This window comes from Rhodamnia argentea, chromosome 11 (assembly GCF_020921035.1).
Source record: "Rhodamnia argentea isolate NSW1041297 chromosome 11, ASM2092103v1, whole genome shotgun sequence".
In the NCBI taxonomy this organism is placed as follows: domain Eukaryota; kingdom Viridiplantae; phylum Streptophyta; class Magnoliopsida; order Myrtales; family Myrtaceae; genus Rhodamnia; species Rhodamnia argentea.
Window position 1 is genome coordinate 17,705,376 of NC_063160.1, and position 21,026 is coordinate 17,726,401.

At 40.0% G+C, this 21,026-nt stretch overlaps 2 protein-coding genes across 4 annotated transcripts; both read left to right on the forward strand.

Annotated features, from left to right (window-relative positions):
• Positions 1-10,026: 10,026 nt before the first annotated feature.
• Positions 10,027-14,418, forward strand: LOC115747270 (leucine-rich repeat receptor-like serine/threonine-protein kinase BAM1). Its single transcript, XM_030683350.2, has 2 exons — positions 10,027-13,145; positions 13,970-14,418. The coding sequence occupies exons 1-2, from the start codon at positions 10,583-10,585 to the stop codon at positions 14,389-14,391; spliced, it is 2,985 nt and encodes a 994-aa protein (XP_030539210.1). The 5' UTR covers positions 10,027-10,582; the 3' UTR covers positions 14,392-14,418.
• Positions 14,419-15,554: 1,136 nt separating this feature from the next.
• LOC115747276 (tRNA pseudouridine synthase A) lies at positions 15,555-20,934 on the forward strand. 3 transcript variants are annotated; one of them, XM_048272110.1, is made up of 11 exons: positions 15,555-15,985; positions 16,133-16,189; positions 16,301-16,378; positions 16,635-16,688; positions 17,315-17,397; positions 18,167-18,266; positions 18,353-18,415; positions 18,935-19,020; positions 19,111-19,213; positions 19,784-19,844; positions 20,206-20,279. In XM_048272110.1, exons 1-11 carry the CDS (start codon positions 15,722-15,724, stop codon positions 20,262-20,264), a joined length of 1,008 nt encoding a protein of 335 aa, XP_048128067.1. In that variant the 5' UTR covers positions 15,555-15,721; the 3' UTR covers positions 20,265-20,279. The 3 variants fall into 3 exon arrangements, with proteins under 3 accessions (XP_048128067.1, XP_030539226.1, XP_030539225.1); XM_030683366.2 differs by having other exon boundaries at positions 15,558-15,985; positions 19,789-19,844; positions 20,261-20,934; XM_030683365.2 differs by having other exon boundaries at positions 15,561-15,985; positions 20,261-20,934.
• The last annotated feature ends 92 nt before the right edge of the window (positions 20,935-21,026 follow it).

Sequence of the window (21,026 nt, forward strand, 5' to 3'; positions counted from 1 at the left end):
TCCATGCACTAGTGCTTCCAACTTCCAATCAGAACTAGTCACCAGGAATCGGATTTTTTTTTTTTTTTTTTGAGATCGATGGAAAAATACTATAAATGCAGTTAAATTACCATTACCAGGATTTTTTTTATTTCTTTGTAATAAAAAAAAGTGTGGAGAATGCATGAGATTTCATATGAGTCCAACATATCGAATTAATCTAGGAAAACTCTTTTACCGCTAACATAACAAAGCGCAGAATCGGATAAATCCCTTAGTAACGTGCTCTTGAATTCGAGTGTACCACTCTCCTCAACTCATCTTACCTCCTCGACGTAGCGTAGAATGTGAAAATTATAGGGAGTCGATGTTCTTACAAATCCAAAATGAAGGAGAGGGTTCATTTCTACCATCCATCTCATTATACTATGGTTGTTTAGCTCTATTTCTTCTTCTTTTTTAGGCCATTCTTGATGGCGATACGTGGTAGGAAGGTGCCATAATGGATTGCAGAAACATGGCATAATTGGAAGAGAGAGAGAGAGGCATCGATACCCCTTGGAGAACGAAAATGCAAAGGGAAGGGGTGCAATGAATGACAATGATTGCAGATGAAAAAAGAAAAGGGACTGCAAGTGGACAATGGTGACTTGGATTCCACCATCTGTGCGTTCATGCATGGCTTTTGGTGATGAAGATCGACGAGCCCCACCCATCCCTCGCAAGGTCAATTCTCATAATGTCAACCGTGGGACACCCTCCCTTTTTTATTACACCCATCACCTTGACCACCTCTGTCGACCATCATCCTCGTTATCGCCTGATGTAACTTTGCGTGAATCTAAACAAATCTCCCTCTGTCCGAGGAGGAGGCAAATGCCAGTCTCCTCCCCTCCATAACATTGCACAGGCTTTTGCATGATAAAAATGCAAAGGATTCAGCAGGTGGGTCAGGAGGATGTCGTTCGACGTGCCGGATGAAAGCCGATCATTGCCGGCGACATGCTCGAGATGGGGTCTTATCTTACAGCATGGCCAAGCCTTAAAATCTTCCTCCAAATGGAAGGTTATGCATTACGTATAGTAGGCAAATCCTTGGTCTTGTAAACAGACAACCAAGCAACCAGATGGACCCAGCTTCTGCAAAAGTCAACTGAATGCACTTCCCATAACACAAGCTTTATTCCAATGCTCAATCTTCTTAAGCCCAAGTTCCTCCCCCCCCCTCCCTCTTCTTCCTTTTACAGTTAAAATAATAGAGCCTCTAAGCTCACCTTTTATAATATTTAATAATCTTTTTAGGAAGTACAAAGATCTTGTCCCGCTAGCTGGTACGATACCCTAACCAACATAGCTAATAAGCTGCAGCAATCTAGCCGCATGAGAGAGCTTTCTAGCAGTCCAAATACAGTTTGGACTCTATTGTCTTGTTTTCGATTAACAGACATGCACGCTAGGAAGCACCAATTGAACCCGGTCCTGTCCAAGATGAGGGGTAATGTCTAGGAATGCACAAACTTCCAAAAGCAATACCCATCTTTTGCCACGCAGGAAGCACGAGGAGATGCATGTGGAGCAAAACGAAGCGCCGAGGCTTTATCAGATACAAGAGGACAAAACTTAACCATGCAGCCGGTGATATTTTAGGGTCTTTGATCCTGGTTGATCGCAGGGGATGTTTTTTCCTGGTTCGCGGGTTTACGAGATTTACTGTCAGAAGAAGGTCAGAAGAATCCATGGCACGCACGAGAATCTCTTGAGAAAAACATTTTACCTTCTTTTTTATTTTATTTTGGAGAACCGATTACGTCAAACCCCATGCAAATCTTGAAAGATATACTGACCCCATAACGCGAATTAAGAAAGGGAAAGATCTCATGCTTTGAATCAATGCCGTGAAAGAGAGAGCAAGAGATGGTTTGGTGGAGATCAAGCTTTAAATATAATAAATGGCTGCAGGGGAATTCATTGAGTTCGAAGACAAATCTATCCGAGGTGTTTCCCACTTCTACGCCCAGTATATATTTATATATACACACACACTCTCTCTTTATCTTACTTTTATGTGTCTACTTTGATAAGGGTGCAATCAAGCCTAGTCTAAGCATATATAGTACCAAATTTGAGCTTAGTCTACTCGCATACTTGATACTTGAAACTTTATCCGAGTTCGATCGATTAGCTTAGTTTTTTATTTTTTTATTTGAGCTTGACTCGAACATAAAATCGAGATATTCAAGCTCCACTCTATTGCAATCAAGTTAATTAGGAATGAATTAGTTAGAGCTTAATAAGCTTTGCCATATAATTTTAAGGAGTTACGTATCTAGTCTAAGCTCCATGGGCAGTGAGCCTATTGAGTTGAGTATTATGAGCTCGAGCTCAAGCTTGAGCTTAACCAACAGGGTATTTGAGTAGTTTGACTTGAGCTGAACTTGAAATCTAATGATTCAATTTCGATTAATCATCAAGCCAAGCTCGTGTTCGATGTGAACTTTTGGCATCCCATGAGCCTGAAATTTAACCCCCCCCAAAAAAATCCGTTATTGTAGGTACTCTAAGTTGCTTCTAATATTTCAATATAGTAAGAAATTCGACTTTAACTTGCTTGTCAAGTAATCTGTTAGTAAGTTACCTACATCATTTAGATTTTACCAATGTCCAAACGAATTAGCAAATTACTAACTCCTTTGCAATTACTTGATGACTTACCAATTTATCTGAGAATTTGTAATTGTAATTAGTAAAATACCAACCCTACAAGGAATTTGCCATCCTTCTAATAAATTGGTAAGTTACCAAGTCATTTCAAATTCTATAAGAGTAGTTCGTAAACAACCGACACTATGAGAAATCTGTTGAAGCAATGAATTGGTAAATTATCAACTTCGTCGAAATTTCCATGAATTTTTTATAAACGTCCAAATAAATTAGGAAATTACCAATTCCTTTAAAACTGTACAATTGATATTACTCAACATTATAATGAACTTATGAATATTGAACTACATTAGTAACGTACCAACTTCATTAAAGTTTTACAAGTGTGGTAAATTAAATCCTATCATTATTAGGAATATTACCAATCTCCATCATATAAGTATGTTACTAGCTTCTTTAAAATTTTACAAGCCTTTGTAACGAACTTTTCAAACCAATATTTTAGTAAATTACCAACCTCTTCAAAAATTTATAGGTATAATTAGTAGATTACCCACATTATAGTGGATTTATCTTTTTTTCTTCTTTCCAAGACAAAAACTTGTCGTTGTCGTTATTATTATTATAAATAAGTCTCTTTGAAATGCAACATTTGAAGCCCCATAGTCCGAATTGGCCCAAACTTTTCAAGGGCTTGTTTGTTATCTGAAAATGTAAAAAAAAAAATGCAACTTTTTGATGTCCTACCAATAGTTAAATATCATCCAAATTTTTAAAAAAAATAATTGCTGAAAAAAAGAAATTATTATACATGCGGACTGTGGACATTTATATATTATTAAATTATCAGGTGTTATGAGATTAAAAAAAAATTAAAAATGAGTAAACTCTATCCAAACATGCCCTGTGAAAAAGTTAAAACACTATCCAAACATGCCCCTCGAGTTAGGACCTTTTGACACTTTCACAATATAATGCTTTTCGTTCCTGTTCATGTCTCTTTCATCATTCGCATTATTGAGTCAAATCATTCTTTTCATCTCACTTGGTGTTCTTTCTGAAATTGGGAAAAATGGATCAAATAAGTTACCCAATTCAGTCAAGTTAACTATTTGCCAGGTTCCATACATCGTCCATTCTCTCAACTCACAAAATAGCTATTCACTTCTTTCCTTGAGATCACTCCAATTTTTTTTCTTTGTTTGTATTTATAGATATCTCTTCAACTTCTTTTTATTTGAAGATCACATGATTTTCGAGATAGTCTTTGGACATTTCGGCTGGTTCATCTCTCTAAGCGATGTTAAGGAGCACTCCGCCACATCGACCCGATGCATTAACAATTGTTTTAACTTAGAATGCTCCAAACAAGCCGTCCATTAAGATCCCAAGTTAATGAACAAACACCCTTTCCATCTAAGTCAACACTATGCAGGTCATGTGTGTTCAACTTCGCACAAACGCATACTGTACACAATACGAGTGCGCCCTGCGGAAAAAAGAATGATTCTTCTTACAATCATAGATCAATCAAATTCTAAAAGAGAATTTTTTTCAGCAGCGTCATATTTATCAAATAATACAGATTATTGTATTGCAACTACAACATGTTATTTTCTAAAATAATATTGGCTCTTTCATGTAAATATATTGATGTAGTATAGAATAATGTAGCGATATACGTACTATTTACCTAGCACATAATTGATACATAACTATTTACATATTGAAAATCAGTTCATCATAATCATCTAAACTTTAGTAAATTCATCTGAATGCTGGTAGCTGATTAAGTACCCTGGCACACTGGCAAAAAGTTACATTGGTTACAAACGCCAATAAGTAAATATTTGCATATTAGTATAGTCCTTGTTAAAGTTGTTCAAGGTACTGACCACACTAGTTAAGTTTGTAAAATACTCGCAAGTTGTTAAATTCTTCGTGATAAATTACTAACCACACTTGCAAAATTTTAAAGAAGTTAGATAATTTACGGATTTGAAGTGGAGTCGGTAAATTTCTTATAGGGATGGTATTTTTTTGCTAACGAAACTTGTAAAATTTCAAAGAATTTGGTAGTTCTCCGATTTATATCCACACTTTATAATGTGAAATAAGTTTAAAATTTTACTAAAATTTTGGGATGTCGGAAAATTCCTTATAGAACTTTTTAACATTTTGGCAAATAATTTATGGCGTTGGTAGTTTACTTAATCATAGTTGTAAAATTTCGATAAATTGGCAACTTACAAACTAATGAAATGTTGGTGTATTCCTTGCGGGTTGGTATTTTGCTAAAATTTCAAGAAAATTGTTTATTGGCCAGAAATGTTGTTATTTTACTAATTTATTGGTATATTGGTAAATTCGTTGTAGGTTTCATATTTTATTAACTGCACTTACAAAAATTCAAAGAAGTCACAGAAGTTACCAACTTATTGGAGTATTGGTAAATTTATTATAATGTTGGTAACTCACTAATCACCCTTTGTGGAATTTCAAAGAAATTGATAACTTAGTAATTAGAAAATTACCAAAAAAGTCTTAATCTTGTTGCAATTCTGCCAATTAAGTGCTAAACTTTTTTTTTGCCAATTTAATCTTAAACCTTTGCATTTGTACCAATTCAGTCATTCTAACAAACTTTGGCCAATCGAAGCTATCGTGGAAACTTTTAATAATATATTTATAAATTTTGTATTTTTTATTTCCATTTCTTTCTTTTTCTTTCATTATTTTTTTTTTCTTTCGTAATCCTCTATAGTTGCTGGCCTCATCAAAGGCTAGTGACCGACTATAGATGAGAGCTAGCGAGGGCCGATCTCGTCGGCCTATGCCAAGGCTCGCCCTCATTGGAATTTGACAAGGGCCAACCTTGTCGGCCTCGCCAACTTCGGCCTTTAGCGAGACGATGTCTCTACTCAATGCACCTCGAGTGTTTGTAAAAATGCCGCCTTTACTTGCGACCCCACGTCCTCTAATCGTCATCGTCTCACCAAAGGCCGGAGGCGGCGAGGTCAACCCTCGCCAAATTTCGAGTGAGGACAAGCCATGAGCCTTGCCGACTATGTCTTGTGGCTTGACGAGGTTGACGACTGTAGAGAAAGAAGGAAGAAAAAGAAAGATAGAAAATAAAATAAAAAGCTACCATGTTAGCATCAACAGCGCCACATCATCATCTACCGATGCCCATGTCGGTGATAACCGGCCAAAGTCGGTCGAAAGAGCTAAATTGGCACAAATACAAAAAGTTTTAGACTGAATTGACAAAAAAAAAAGGTTTAAATCCGAATTGGCACAATTACAATAGATTTAGGACTTTTTTGGTAATTTCCTCCTTACTAATTCATTTGGAAAGTTGGTGATACATTTATAGTTTTGGTAAGTTAGTAGCACATTGTCTAACAATCAAGTTACCTATGATACTTTTTAACCACAAGTAAAGAGATCTATTCATTGATAAGAAAAAAAAAAAAAATTGAACGGTGATTGGAGGGATAATAAAATCAAATCCTGGGTCGCAAACAATGATTGATGATAAAGAAAGAGAATTCTTGATTCAGATTTTCACCTTACCGACATAGAAAATGATTAATCAAATTCTATTGAATTTGACTCGGAGTGATCATTTATCAAAGAATTAGTATTAAAAATTTAAGGATAAGCGTGGAAGTATCAAAACTTGTCAAATTTGTATAATAAATTCCTTTCGTTAACTCCATTCAATTTTACTAATATGGCTAAAACGATGGCGTTTTTGTCAAAATTCGATTATTTTAGACAAGTTTTACTTGAAATTATATAAAAACAGTAAAAATTTGGAAAAAAATGCTAATGGAAAAAAATGCTAAAGGAAAAAAAGGAGGAAGATGTAGGTCCTCATCGCCACCCCACCATTGTCAGAAAGGGCCGACGATAGTGGAGGAATGGTCGGCGAGGGTCACAAGGCACCGGCTCCCTCACCAACCGCGAATGAGGGCATGTACAGGTCTGGTCGAGTGCTACTAGTTACGGTGGTCGGTCGCCAATGGTGGCCCTTGGACTTGACTTGGGAGAGGATTAACGACCCTCGCCCAATATGGGGAAGGGTCTTGACTTTTTCTGCAGTCGATGGTTGTCAACCCTTAATAGGGCTTTGCGACCCCCGCAACCATTCCCCCCTCCCAGCAATGGAGGGGCGACAAGGGCTACAAGCCATTTGCATCTTACTCCTTTTTTTTTTGTTTCCCTTTTTTAAAAAATTTTTTGCTTAATTTTTAATATAACCTAAATAAAGTTTGTATTTAAAAAAATTAAAATTTGACCAAAACGACATCGTTTTAGCCATATCAGCGCCACATACGGTGGAAGATAATAATAAAAAAGCTATGGCAGCATTTTTTAGTAGTCAAATTGGATGGAGTCAAGGGAATGAGTCGATTGCATAAATTTGATAAATTTTAGGATTTTATTGCACTTTTTACAAGTTTTAAGACCCAAGTGCCCTTCCATGATAAGTTTTAGTACTTTGAATACACTTATGCTAAAATTTAATTAACAACATAAGAAATCTAGTAACATTGGAAAACTTTCTGGACTTCCCTTTGATTAGATCATGAACTTGTCCATGCGTCTAGTCGATTCTTTTGTGACGAAAAACCAATCTTGACTAATAAACTCGAGTTTCATGAAATACCCTTTTAGCCTCATAAAATAGGTAAGATGCGGGGCCAAAATTGAAAAAGAAATGATTATGTGTTAGTCATTAAACCATTGTGAGATTGACAATCTATTTCGAGGTATAAAAAAATAAATAATAAATAATTATTGTGAAGCCCATTACTCTTTAAAAAATTTGTGGCCCAAAACATAATCATAAAATTAGTATATTCAGGGGTTGAAAAATCAAACCAGTATGAGTTGAGGCCAATCCACACACACAAACACATTCTCCAACTAGAGCCAAAAGGTAATGAGCAGTGGTGGAAGTTTTCTTTTCCTTCTTTTCCCTTTCTCTTTTTCTCCCTTTTTGTAAGGGTGTAGCGTTATCTTTGGGCCGCTAAAGCAGTGGAGTGGGGAAGGCCAGAGATAGGCTAGCAGCCTAGGGAGAGCTGAGCTGGGTCCTAGTCTCAAAGTGAGCGAGGACTGGTGCAACATAGTTAGTGCCCACTGCCCACTCACTCCCTATGATGCTCCTATCAGTTTCATCCCTATCATCATCTCATCGTTTGACTCTACCACTTTGATATCATTTTCTCTGTTGATGAATGCAATGCAACCCACTTCGGAACCTATTATCCTCTCTTACATTCGCCCCACCAATGTACTACAGACACATCCTGTCTCTGTCTGTACCCTAAAGATTCTGCAGCTCAAGCCTAAAGCTGGAAAACCCCAAAAAACAGAGCATTTATAAATCCCAAGAGCAAGTGTTTGGGTTTATAATTGAGTTGGGGTGCTTGGGTGCATTTCAATCAATCCTTCTTACTTTCTTTTTTGGGTCTTGTGGGTAGAGTGGAGTGTGGTTGTCTTCCTCTGCATTTATCATGTGCTATAACTGGGCAATCTGCGGTGGCACGAGACTTGTAGTTAGAACTAACTCTGGAAAAATTGACCCTCCTGAGGACCTGACCACGGCCATACGGACATCAGCATCACAGATGCTCATCTAGTGAAAAAGCGGAAATTTCCGATCACTTCTTGTTGCGCTTTCTTGTGACGTTATGTCATCGGCGACACCACTTGCATATTTTTGATATCCTGTAATGTCAATGTGTCCTTTAGGGAACCAGGAGCATAGCCCAGATGAGCAGTAATCTCTAGCTCTACTCCACTAGAATGGTACGCCTGTAAATGTAAGGTCACAAGATGCTACTTGGGGTGCTCGCTGTTCGCATGTGTGTTGAAATCACGTCGATTTGAAATTCGGTGTATTCAATCGCCAACATATATAAAAAGCGAATGTCTACTACGAGCCTCATTCATTGTCATACCAGATTTTTGCGGAATCAACCATCTTAATCATGTTTTGTCCTATGCATATGGATGGATTACAATGTCGTAGCAGCTACCGGTCCCATCGCTCTCTTCATAAATTTGCTGACTCCACAAAGATCTAAAGCGTTGGATAGTTGCTGCCCTTTATTTGATTTGAATGGTTATCAAAGATGTTCGAGCGGATGCGACAATAAGTTCCATCGTCTTCTCGAGTGTACTCACCCCCCGGGGCCGTATGCCTCGAGAATCCGGAACAGAACGTTGCGCACCCACAATACAAGAGAGTCAAGCACACAGCGAGACAGTGACCCTTCGGATGGGCAGACCTCGCCATCAATAAGAAAGACAGGGACATTTCAAGTTGGACCATCCAAAGAGTTTTCATATGTTAAATACAAGAGCACTCCTTCCCATGCACAAGGTTTTCTTCATTTTAAAGAGGGTTCATGGAGTTCCCAAGTTAATACAAGAGCACTCTTTTCCATGTGAAGAGAGAAGGGTCGTGGATTATTCTTTGCTATTCTTTTGAAGTGGAAGAACAAAAGCAAAATGCCTCTCTCTCTCTGCTTTCACTTTTCTCAGTCCGCTCTCTCTCTCTCTCTCTTTAAGACTATTCCCTTCTTTTGTTAAAGCTTAAACGGATGCTCATCACAGAGAAGAGCTGGTCCCAGCTATGTGGGGGCAAGGAAGAAGGAAAAAATAAAGCTGAAGGGAAAAAATAAAGCACACTGGCTCGTCCCTCCTTTTCTCGCCCTGCGACCCCATCTTTTACATCATAATTGTATTCTGATCATTCCAAACCATGTAATGATTTTATAATAATCGGGGTCTTTTACTTCTTACGACTTCATCTGTTTGTTTGTTGCAGGCACAAAGTTTCCAGTGACCGTAGAGCCAAATGAGTGGCTTTGCGCCGGCGGATGATTAAGTCCTGTTCTTCTGATAATTTGAACAGTGATCCTTCAGTCAGGATATATTCTTATAGGCGCAAACGCGTCCGAGCCCGTGCCGTCACACAGATAAAGAATGAGGGAATTTTACTGTTCTATTACTGCTGTCCATCATCATTCCGCCGCAGGGCTCAGTGTTCTTCGTTTGACAGTGTAAACATTGGTTGCTTTATCCTGTCCAATTCCTTCTTCCTTGTTTTCAAAATCTGGTCTTTCTTGTGTTACAGGTCATCTGATCTACCTCTTTAACAAATGAGGTCAGCCACACCTTCAAAATTAGTCTTTTTCTCTTCACATTATAGCAAACTCACTTTGCAACCAATTGGTGATCTGCTTTTCTCTTATAAAGATCAAATGCCAATTTGACTAACTGTAGAATAAGTGGGTATAGATCAGTGATTTAACAGAAGTGTGAGAACAATTTGGCTAGAACCCAGATGACTGAAAGTGCAATTCTATCTTCTCCCATTCAAAGTAGTAAAGAGAGGGGCCTTATTTTTGTTAAAGTTCAATGGAATTTTTCGAACAAAAAAAATAAAAGGAAGGATATCAACTTTAACTTTTCCTTCCCTAAATCAGAACTTTAAATTTCTGTTAGCCAACGGCCTTTTTTTAAATTTTTGTTATTTTCATGGACCCTGCATAGCTTCTTCTTTTGCTGCTTCTCCTTCTTTATCTCTTTCGCCTTTGCCTAAAGAAGCAGACTATTTTTAGGAGAGCATCAATCTTCTCTCTTCTCCTCCTCCTCCTCCTCCTCATGGAGGCAGACAAAGGAAAAGCAAAATAGAGGAAAAAGAAAGGCGAGGATCGGCTTCATCGTTGTATATGAAGGCCCTTTCCTTGAGGCCTCCTCCTTCTTTAACCCCCATACACACTTGAAGTTTCTCAGGTTCCCCTCTCTCTTTCCACCTTTGCCAAAGATACCGATATCGGCTTACCCCCTTAAATCCTCTTAGCTTCGCTTCGAGTATTTCCACGCTTTGCTTTCTTGAAAAGTGTTTCCCGAGGAACTCAACATGTTCCCTCTCTTTGTTTTGGCCATTCTTTTCCTGTCCTGGACGTGCACATCCTATTCGGTTGGTGATTTCGATGCCTTACTTGAACTGAAACAGGGATTTGAGTATGCAGAACCGACTCTAAGCAGTTGGAATGCCTCGAATCCAACCTCAGTTTGCTCGTGGGCCGGAGTCAGATGCTCCAGGGGACGTGTCGTGTCCGTCGACTTGACAGACTTAAATCTGTATGGCTCAGTTTCACCTGTTGTATTAAGATTGGATTGCCTGGTCGAGCTCTCTCTCGCCGGAAATAACTTCACAGGTACCATCACGGTTGCGAACTTGAGTAATCTCCAGTTTCTCAACATCTCGAACAACCAGTTCAGTGGCAGCTTGGACTGGAACTACTCAACTATAGTGAACTTGGAAGTGTTCGATGCTTACAACAACAACCTCACTGCTTTCCTTCCACTTGGAATTCTCAGCCTGAAGAAAATTAAGCACTTGAATCTGGGAGGCAACTACTTTTATGGAAGAATTCCGGAGACTTATGGGGATTTTGTGGGGTTGGAATTCCTCTCTCTGGCGGGAAATGATCTACGCGGATTCATTCCGGTTGAGCTGGGCAATCTCACCAATCTAAGAGAGATCTACTTAGGCTACTTTAACGTCTTTGAAGGTGGGATTCCAAAAGAGTTTGGGAAACTAGTAAATCTAGTTCACATGGATATTTCCTCCTGTGAATTGGATGGTCCGATACCGAGGGAATTGGGAAATTTGAAGGCGCTCGATACGTTGTATTTGCATATCAATCTCCTGTCTGGTCCAATCCCCAGGGAGCTGGGGAACTTGACGAACTTGCTGAATCTCGACCTCTCCGACAATGCGCTTACTGGAGAGATCCCGTTTGAGCTTGTCAATCTCAAAAGGCTAAAGCTTTTCAACCTCTTCATGAACAGATTGCATGGGTCAGTTCCTGACTATGTTGCTGATTTGCCGGACTTGGAAACGCTTGCCTTGTGGATGAACAACTTCACAGGTACAATTCCAGAGAATCTTGGTCGAAATGGAAAGCTTCAACTGCTTGATCTGTCGTCCAACAAATTAACCGGCACAATCCCTCCAGACTTGTGCTCATCGAATCAGCTCGAGATATTGATTCTCTTGAAGAACTTCCTCTTTGGGCCTATCTCAGAAGGTCTAGGGACATGTTCCAGCCTGGTCAGGGTGAGGTTGGGGCAAAATTACCTGAATGGAAGCATTCCTAGCAGCTTCATCTACCTGCCTCAGCTGAAACTGATGGAGCTGCAAAGTAACTACTTATCAGGAACATTGCCAGAAAATGGCAATAGTTCGTCGAAGCCTGCCTTGTTGGGCCAGCTCAACCTATCAAACAACCAACTTTCGGGCGCTTTACCATCTTCATTGGCCAACTACTCCTCCATCCAGATCCTTCTGCTCAGCGGAAACCAGTTTTCCGGTCCAATCCCTTCTTCCATTGGTGAGCTGCATCAAGTACTGAAGCTTGATCTCAGCCAGAACATGCTCTCAGGTGAGATTCCACCAGATATCGGAACTTGTAACCATCTCACTTTCCTCGATTTGAGCCAAAATAACCTTTCTGGCTTCATTCCACCTGACATCTCCAACATCCGCATCCTCAATTACTTGAACGTATCACGAAACCACCTGAACCAAGCGATACCAAAAGCAATTGGTAACATGAGGAGCCTCACGACAGCAGATTTCTCCTTCAACGATTTCTCTGGTAAACTTCCAGAGTCGGGACAATTCGCTTTCTTCAACGCCTCTTCTTTTGCTGGCAATCCCCTGCTCTGTGGTTCTCTCATAAACAATCCTTGCAATTTCACCGGAGTCACGAGCAAGCCCAGCAACAGCACTACACGTTTCAAGTTGATTTGTGCCCTCGGGCTTTTGATGTGCTCTCTGGTATTTGCTCTTGCCGCCATATTGAAGGCCAAGTCATTCAAAAGAAGCAGTTCTGGCTCGTGGAAGATGACAGCATTCCAGAAGCTGGACTTCACTGTTTCCGACATCCTTGAATGTGTGAAGGACGGCAACGTGATCGGGAGAGGAGGAGCTGGGATTGTGTATCATGGAAAAATGCCAAACGGGGTTGAAATCGCGGTGAAGAAGCTTCTGGGCTTTGGCAATCACAGCCACGATCACGGGTTCAGAGCAGAAATTCAAACGCTAGGCAACATCCGGCACAGAAACATAGTGAGGTTGCTAGCATTCTGCTCGAACAAGGAAGCCAATCTGTTGGTTTATGAGTACATGAGAAATGGAAGCTTGGGGGAGGCATTACACGGGAAGAGAGGCACATTCCTGGGGTGGACTTTAAGGTACAAAATTGCTATCGAAGCTGCTAAAGGCTTGTGCTATCTTCACCACGATTGTTCCCCGTTGATCGTGCACCGAGACGTGAAGTCGAACAACATTCTCCTCAATTCAGGCTTCGAGGCACACGTCGCGGATTTCGGCCTAGCAAAATACTTGGTGGAAGGAGGCGCATCCGAATGCATGTCTGCAATAGCAGGGTCATATGGCTACATTGCTCCTGGTACGTAACCCTCAAATTAACAGCCTCTTGCTTCGCATCACAATTCCCATTTCTGTTAAACCTTCACAACACAGCATCTATTAGGGGACATTATTAGTTTTTTTTTTTGGTTAGTTAGTTTAAACATGAGTGAAATCAGACCCTCGGACTTTGAAGGGTCATCCATAAAACTTCAGCGGATGGCCCCTCAAGTCGGATGCGCAAATCCCATCACGAAAGATGGGCACCGAGGGATCATTTTGGGTCCCTAAATCACTGAGATTAGGGAGCTTGAACTGAGTCAGAATTCGGTTGAGCAGAACATGAACATCTGCACATATTTAGACAAATTGCTAGAAGCCTAGTCCTGGAAGCAATTCGATGATGTGGTTTGACTTGTGATTCCCCACTTACCGGAGGATCAGAAATCACACGTCGCATCATACCATTGTGCTCTTAAAAGAACCCGTGATTTGTGGTACTACATGTACAAGCATAACAACATAAGCGACTTAGTGGTCGAGTCCGGTCCCGTCCACTACTCTGGAATTTTTTGGGTAATCACACCAGAGCAGAGAGCAGCTTTGTCTTTAAGCCCCAGATACTTCTACAACATTCAGTACCACCAGTATGTAGGGACCAACCAAGACTCTGATCCCTCTCTCTCTCTCTCTCTCTCTCTTTCCTTGACACAGTGTGTCTGAATCAAATCAAAGAGTCTGACGACTCTGATGGACTACTAACGTTGCATGGCTTTGAGTTTCGCGAAAAGCAATCAGACACTCACTTACGTGTAAAGGGTTTCTCTCACTGTGCATCTTGTTGTCCCTTTGTTGCCTTTGCAGAGTATGCATACACGTTGAGGGTGGACGAGAAGAGCGATGTTTACAGCTTCGGGGTCGTGTTGCTGGAGCTCTTGACGGGCCGACGCCCGGTGGGGGACTTCGGGGAAGGCGTGGACATCGTGCAGTGGAGCAAGAAGACGACCGGCTGCCGCAAGGAGGACTTCGCCCGCGTCGTCGATCCCAAGCTGAAGGCGGTGCCCAAGGACGAAGCGACGCATCTGTTCTTCATCGCCATGCTATGCGTCCAGGACAACAGCGTCGAGCGGCCCACCATGAGAGAGGTGGTTCAGATGCTCTCTGAACACCCGCGTCACTCGCCGGACCGCCAGTCCCCGTCGTCCTCCGTCGCACAAGGCCGCGATTACACGAGTCCTGAGAAAGACCAAAGCAGCACCCAGTTCAAGCTCGATCCTTTGGTGTAAGAAAGAATTGTCAATCGGAGTTAACGTCAGATGCTCCCATCTAATTATAATTAGATTTCTAATTATAATTAGGTTGTCGTTGTGCTTTGAAATGTGAAAATTAATTAAATCTGTATTTTTGTCTGATATCTTTGTTTCTGGATTGGATATATACAAGTTGGGATTGCTCGGCTTAGGAGGAACCATGTATCTACTAAGAGTTTTACTTCTTGCTGGAGATGTTCAAGTTTTCACAGGCAATTTCGTTGTATTAAACCATGTATCTACTACTACTTCATCTATATTTCAGTTTTAATACATTGAAAATGTAGCTAGGAAAATCCTACTGATTGCACTTTTCTCCGGACCTCCGAAAAAAAAATGTTATTTAACATCCATAAAACTGCCAAATAAAATGCGTCTCAATAATTTATTGTAACATAACAAATTGTACTGTATAAAAATATAAATAATATAGGCCCTTCCGAGAGAGGGGATGGATGGGGAACCCGTCATTGAGATACCAAGGAGGTATTTATATGGGTTTTGTTTGGTTTCGTGTTCATAGATTGGTATGATCCAGGGTTTCATAATATATGTATTATAAAGCAACACAAATTATGAATCGATGTATCATTACCCCAATAATATAATAAATGATTCCTCTATCTTGCATTCACAAAAATTTAATCAATTTAAAAAGGATAAAATAATTTATTTTGGCATTTTTACAAAAAAAAAAAAAAAAAAACAGGAGTAGTTAACCATGACACGTTGGCGGATGGGTACCGATCTATTTATTATCAATTATTTGATTGTTTGATCATATATGGATATTAATTTCTCTATTTCGACTTATACATGATTAGTAATTTTTTCAAAATCATTGTAGAAAGATGGTAATTTCTCTAATTTATTGTTAACTTATAATGTATAAAAGTCGTAACTCGTCCATGCTAATTATTAGTGAGTTTTCGTACGCATATCTATGAATAGCAACATTCACATGTGATTGATAAGTATATTGGAAGTATATTATCGATTCTTCACTAATTAAATGCAAGTATCGACAGTAATCGGTAATTTGATGAAGCGGTCCGGGTAACTGGTAATAGACAAGGGCTGATGTTGTTTGGTCGACACGTGGATCCCTTGGATGTTGTTTGGTCGACATGGATAGACAAGGGCTGATGTTGTCTCGCTCCTGTTTCGGGTTAGCAAACTACGCCGGGTTCAGGCATAATTTTGATCCTCTGCCCAAACAATCTCCTGCTCGGGAAATCCCCAAAGCAGACCCATCGCCGTCGCGGCTGTTTTGTCGCCGGGGGAGAGCGTGATCATCAATGAGAAGATGACGGGAAATCTGAAATCCGCTCGCGACCGTGCCTTCGAGAGTTCAGAGAGACCGTCCAAAATAGGGAAGAGCGAGTGCTCCGGTGACGAAGGAGGAGCAGAAGAAGAATCGCAGCAGCCACGGGAATCAGGCGTTGTAAGTCGGCCCATGAACCAAAACCCTCGAGCACAGCGCTACTTGGTAGCAATTGAGTACATTGGGACTCGGTTTTCGGGATCGCAGAAGCAGCCTAATTGCAGAACGGTTGTCGGCGTTCTTGAGGTCGTTCTACATCCTGGTTGCTTCAGAGCAGACGCTTTCATTTCCTTCTTCTTCTTCTTCTCCTCTTTACATTTCTCGCTTATTTTGTTGTGTACTTTCGTGGGAAATTAGTGCTTTCTTGGTTTACTAAATTGTTCATTGTCATAGGAGGCTTTCCATAAGTTCATTGGTCAGCCAGTTTCAGTCTTCTGTTCTAGTAGAACCGTAAGTTTTTTTCTTCTTCACACTCTGTGTTCACACCTCTTCCAGATTGATGCGTTATGCATATCGCATGTCCTGGGTTTTCAATTGTTCTCTGTCATTCTCTATCTGTAGGATGCAGGAGTCCACGCTCTGTCCAATGTTTGCCATGTAGACGTGGAACGGATCAGCAAAAGAAAGCCTGGTGAAGTGGTGGGTCATCTTTCACATGAAAACATTTTCTTTCAGACTGAGTGGCATAAGTTATATCTTGTGATATACATCATACTTTTGTGATAATCTTGTTAAGGGACTTAGTCATGACGTCCCGCATCATTATCAGTTGTTGTACTTAAGAAAATGTCATCTATATGTTCCTAAATGCCAGGCCCTGGTTGTCGAAATCTTCATTTGAATTATTTCGCTTGAGATTTGAGCCTTACGATGTTTTCTTTTTGTTTTAATTCAGTTGGCGCCTCATGAACCTCTAGTGGTCAGGCGAGCTGTGAACCATTTTTTGCAGGTCTTCTTCCTTCTTCGTTTTTCCCTTTTTTGCAGGTCCTCATCTTGTTAGTTCCCCATTATCACCATAGTGGTCACTTGTAGTTAGTCTGACTTTTCACATTTAGCCATTATCTTTTGGTGCCAGAGAATAGTTGAGGATTCTTTTGAAGTGAAAGTGTCAGATTTATTATTGGAGCTTTCTGACCATATCTGTAATTTCTTTTCTCCCTCTTCATCCTTCTGCAAGTCGTGCCTAACTCTTCATCTTATGCTGTAACCTGTTTCGATGGGCACACAGCTCATACTACTGGATTGTTATTGTTCCTGTTAGCTTCATGCTCGAAAGGACGATGCACTGAGGCCCAATGTTACACATCAGATGGTGTCAGTTGACTGATTGCTTTTCTATAGTTGCCAGATGCTTGTTGTTTGCAAGTTAAACGTTTGAGAAGAGCATGCTCGTCTTTTATTTTGTAATATTTGAGCCTTATTTTTTTGTCTTTCCTTTCGGTTTTTTTTTTTTTTAAATTAACAAGCAAACGTAATCCAGCTTGCATGCATAAAAGTAAATTTGTGCCGTGCCAAAAACTTTTGGTTTTAGTAAGAATGATCAAATTCTGAACGGTTTGTTTATTTCTATGTCAGAAAAGTGAAGGTGATATATCGGTTATTGATGTTCAATGCGTTCCGGCTGATTTCCATGCTAGATATAGAGCTTGTGAGCGAACGTAGGTATTCATCCTTGTTGTTGCTTAAAGTGCATGTGAATAGTACGTTACATAATTTTTTTACCTGTCTCACAGTTGTAATATGGGTAGCTCTCCTTTGGCATTGATCTAAATGCGTGGAAAAGGAAGCTTAATAGTAGTGTTTTTTTGGATCTTATGATAATGAGATTTTTTTTTTTTTTTGTACGCCGTGGCTGTCAAAGTGTGACTTGCAATTGAACTTGAAAATCGACTAAAAGGGCTTGTGTATAATCGGGACGTTCTAGTTTTTCTTCAAGCCGCCACCTTTTTGGTAGCGCTTCTATAAAGTACAAATGAAGGATGAGTCAAATTTACAGGAACTGGTCTCAAGTTCAGCTAACGACAATTAGAATTCATTTATTGCTGAGAGTTTAAGGCATCACATTTGAAGAATTATGTTTCGAAAATAGTTTTGATAGGTTCATACCCTGTGGTCTCATGCAAATTTACATGAATTGGCATAATGCTGGGGATTTTTTCTAAGAGATCTAAAAAGAAGTTTTACTCGCATGTGTGTGTGGTTTTTCCTTTGGCTGGGTGTATATAATTGTTTTCTCATAGAACTTTGATATCTCTGACTGACACTTTACCTCTTCTATCTGGTGGATAAGATAAGTGAAATATGATCTTAGTGAGGTTTGTAAGATTTGATTAAAGCTGGTTGGCTATGTCTAAGTAGTCAACTATATCAGTCTAGTTTGGATTCTAGAGACATCTTTTTGATCATACACTTGGATATTCTTGTTAGATACTTCTATCGGCTGTTTTCCGGGCCAGAGCCTCTCTCAACTTTTGAGAAGGAAAGAGCATGGCATGTAACAGATGAGCTAAAGCTTGTTTCTATGCAGGTTGGTTTTGGATTTTTTAAGTGACCGTAGCTTTATGAAAATTTATCAACACCTAGAAAATAACTTGTTAAGTGATATCTATGCAGGAAGCATGCAAAGTTCTCGTTGGAGAACACGACTTTAGTTCTTTCAGGGCATCGGGTTGCCAGGTTGTACTTCACATCCTTAAATTAGTATCTAAGTAGCAGTTCTTGTTTAAGATAAGAGAAGTTTGAGAGATGAAGCTGAAAATATCAAAAGAAAAATAGAGGAAAATGGCCCTGAAATGGGGAATGGTTCGCATTTGATTCCATTGGGACAGCCTGTTTTCTTCTATGTGTCTTGTGGTAAATAATTAATGTTGATAGGAATATGCTGACATTTTCCTCACTTGTTGCGGGCATCTGACTTATCGTGTTAGTCATTTTGGTAAAGAGAAGGTACTTGGGATTTTAAGATCTGTCTCAAGTTGTAACTCTCTGTCCTCTGGCCTATTTAAGGGATTCAGCATCGTTGCATTTTTGTGCTTAAATTGGTGCACGATTGCATGTGAAAGCGAATCGCTTGCTGTCTAGACATGGCCTTGGGTAGTTTACTTATGATACTCACTCGATCCTTCTTGTCTTCCTTGTTATTGCTTTATATATTTGAACCACCTAATAAATGCTACATTCACCGCAAACTTATAGGCCAACTCACCTATCAGGACTCTAGATGAGCTTAATGTCTCTGAAGTGGTCTCGTCTCCATATTTCCCTTCTATGGTGGAAAGAAGGCAAGGCAATCTTCGCAGAGATGATTAATTTATATTTTCTAACACTTCCCATGTTGGTTTCACTGAAACTTCTGTTTTGGTTGGTGATAGAGTTGAAAGCACGAATGAAGTGACTGATCTTGGATTTGGTATGAGGAAAAAGCATCGATGTCTAGTGGTAACAGCACGTGCTCGGTCTTTCCTCTACCACCAGGTGGGCTTCATATGATACTTTAGTTTACCCGTTGTTCACACTCAATTCTAGAACCAACTCTTTGATTCTCATAAATGAGAGGTCGGCTTTATTGTTTGTTATTTGTAAATGTTGGAGCTAGCCAGTTGTCTCACCTGAAAGAGCTGCTGACTGTCAGCATGCCTTGATTCTCATAAATGAGAGGTCGGCTTTATTGTTTGTTATTTGTAAATGTTGGAGCTAGCCAGTTGTCTCATCTGAAAGTGCTGCTGACTGTCAGCATGCCTTGATCCCTTCACACACTATGGATTTTTCATCAATCTGCTTGAGTAGCCATCAGATTATGATCCCTTCATTGTTCTGCCGGGAAAGTGAAAGGAATAATGGAAATTTTAGTAGTTTTTACAATTATAAGATTGTGCATTTGTCAATGTATGCTGTCTAGGCTCCAAAATGTGTCGACAACTATATCATTCTGAAATATCTATTTTCAAGAGGAGCGGATGCATGTCACCAAACTGACTGCATTTTTTTAAGCTTCAATTCTTTGTAAGACTGATTTGTAGTTGAAGCTCTGGTTCCTTTTGTCAGGTTAGACTGCTAGTTGGTGTTCTTAAATCCGTCGGCATGGGAGACTTAACTAGTTCTGATGGTAAGTATTACTTCCCTCTGACTGTTATAGATTTCCAAGTCTTTAATCGATTGGTTCTTGATGGACCTTATGTTGCTTCTTAAGGAGGTTCAGGATCCAAATTTCATGTCCATTAGACATAAACGATACTCCTGTGTACCGAATACTCTTAATACATACAACATTCAATTGTTGGATATTTGTGGAGATTGTCCAAATTTTCTGGCTTGTAATGTAGAAATAAGGTTTCGTATGACTTCATTGAGATAATGTTATCCATGCTTCGCAGGCTTCATTCTTATGCATCTTCCTAGCTTTTTCTTGGCTTCTTTGACCTTCCAAGCTTAGGTTCCCTTGTAATTACTTTTATCTTTTTCGACAGAGCTCATTTTCACCTTAGTTTTGGAAACTGATTTGATTTTGAAAAACATCTTCAGTTGAAAGAATTTTGAACGCAAAGGACGTGACGTCAGCAAGTCCAATGGCTCCTGCATGTGGTCTCTACCTTGGGCATGTGAAGTATGATCTGCCCTGATTCCATCTGGGCCTGCCAGTTAATGAGGATTTGGTTTGTATTATGGTGCTGGAAACTTCAATGCTCATTAGCTTTTAACGAATGATAGAAAGTGGTCCTCTATTCTCTGCAGCATGTGGAAAAGATGGACGTTTGAAGGGCAATGAAGGGTCGGTACGCAAAGAAACCTGCTGGGCTGAAATGCAGGGTTGACAATTGCTGCACGTGCAAGTGCATGATGCTTTTTCGCTGCATAGTCTCCCATTTCTAAAGAGAACCTTACTGCTTGGCGGCAGTCATTTTCTCACTTCCACATTCAAACATGTTATCGCAGGCTTAAAAGCATTATCTTGTTGGTCGGGTTCGAACAGGATGGTAATTTTCCTCTTTCTTTGGCTCACCAAAGCTTTTTCGATGGTTGGTTGGATACATACCCTTGTTTTCATCGATCAAAAGTCTGCCATTTGCTTTCTAGATGTTGTACTGACTAATCACAAAATGGGAACAGCCAATTATGTATGGGTTCATCAAGAGCATGAATGGGTTGTACATGCTTTGGCCCAAGGAAAGAGAGAAGAAAAAGGCTTGGACATGCAAGTTGCAGTCAGTTTCAAGGCTATTGCATCAAAAAATAACACTTGACCATCTCCCCTTCCTCTACCACCCCATGCCAAAACCCCAAAAAAGGA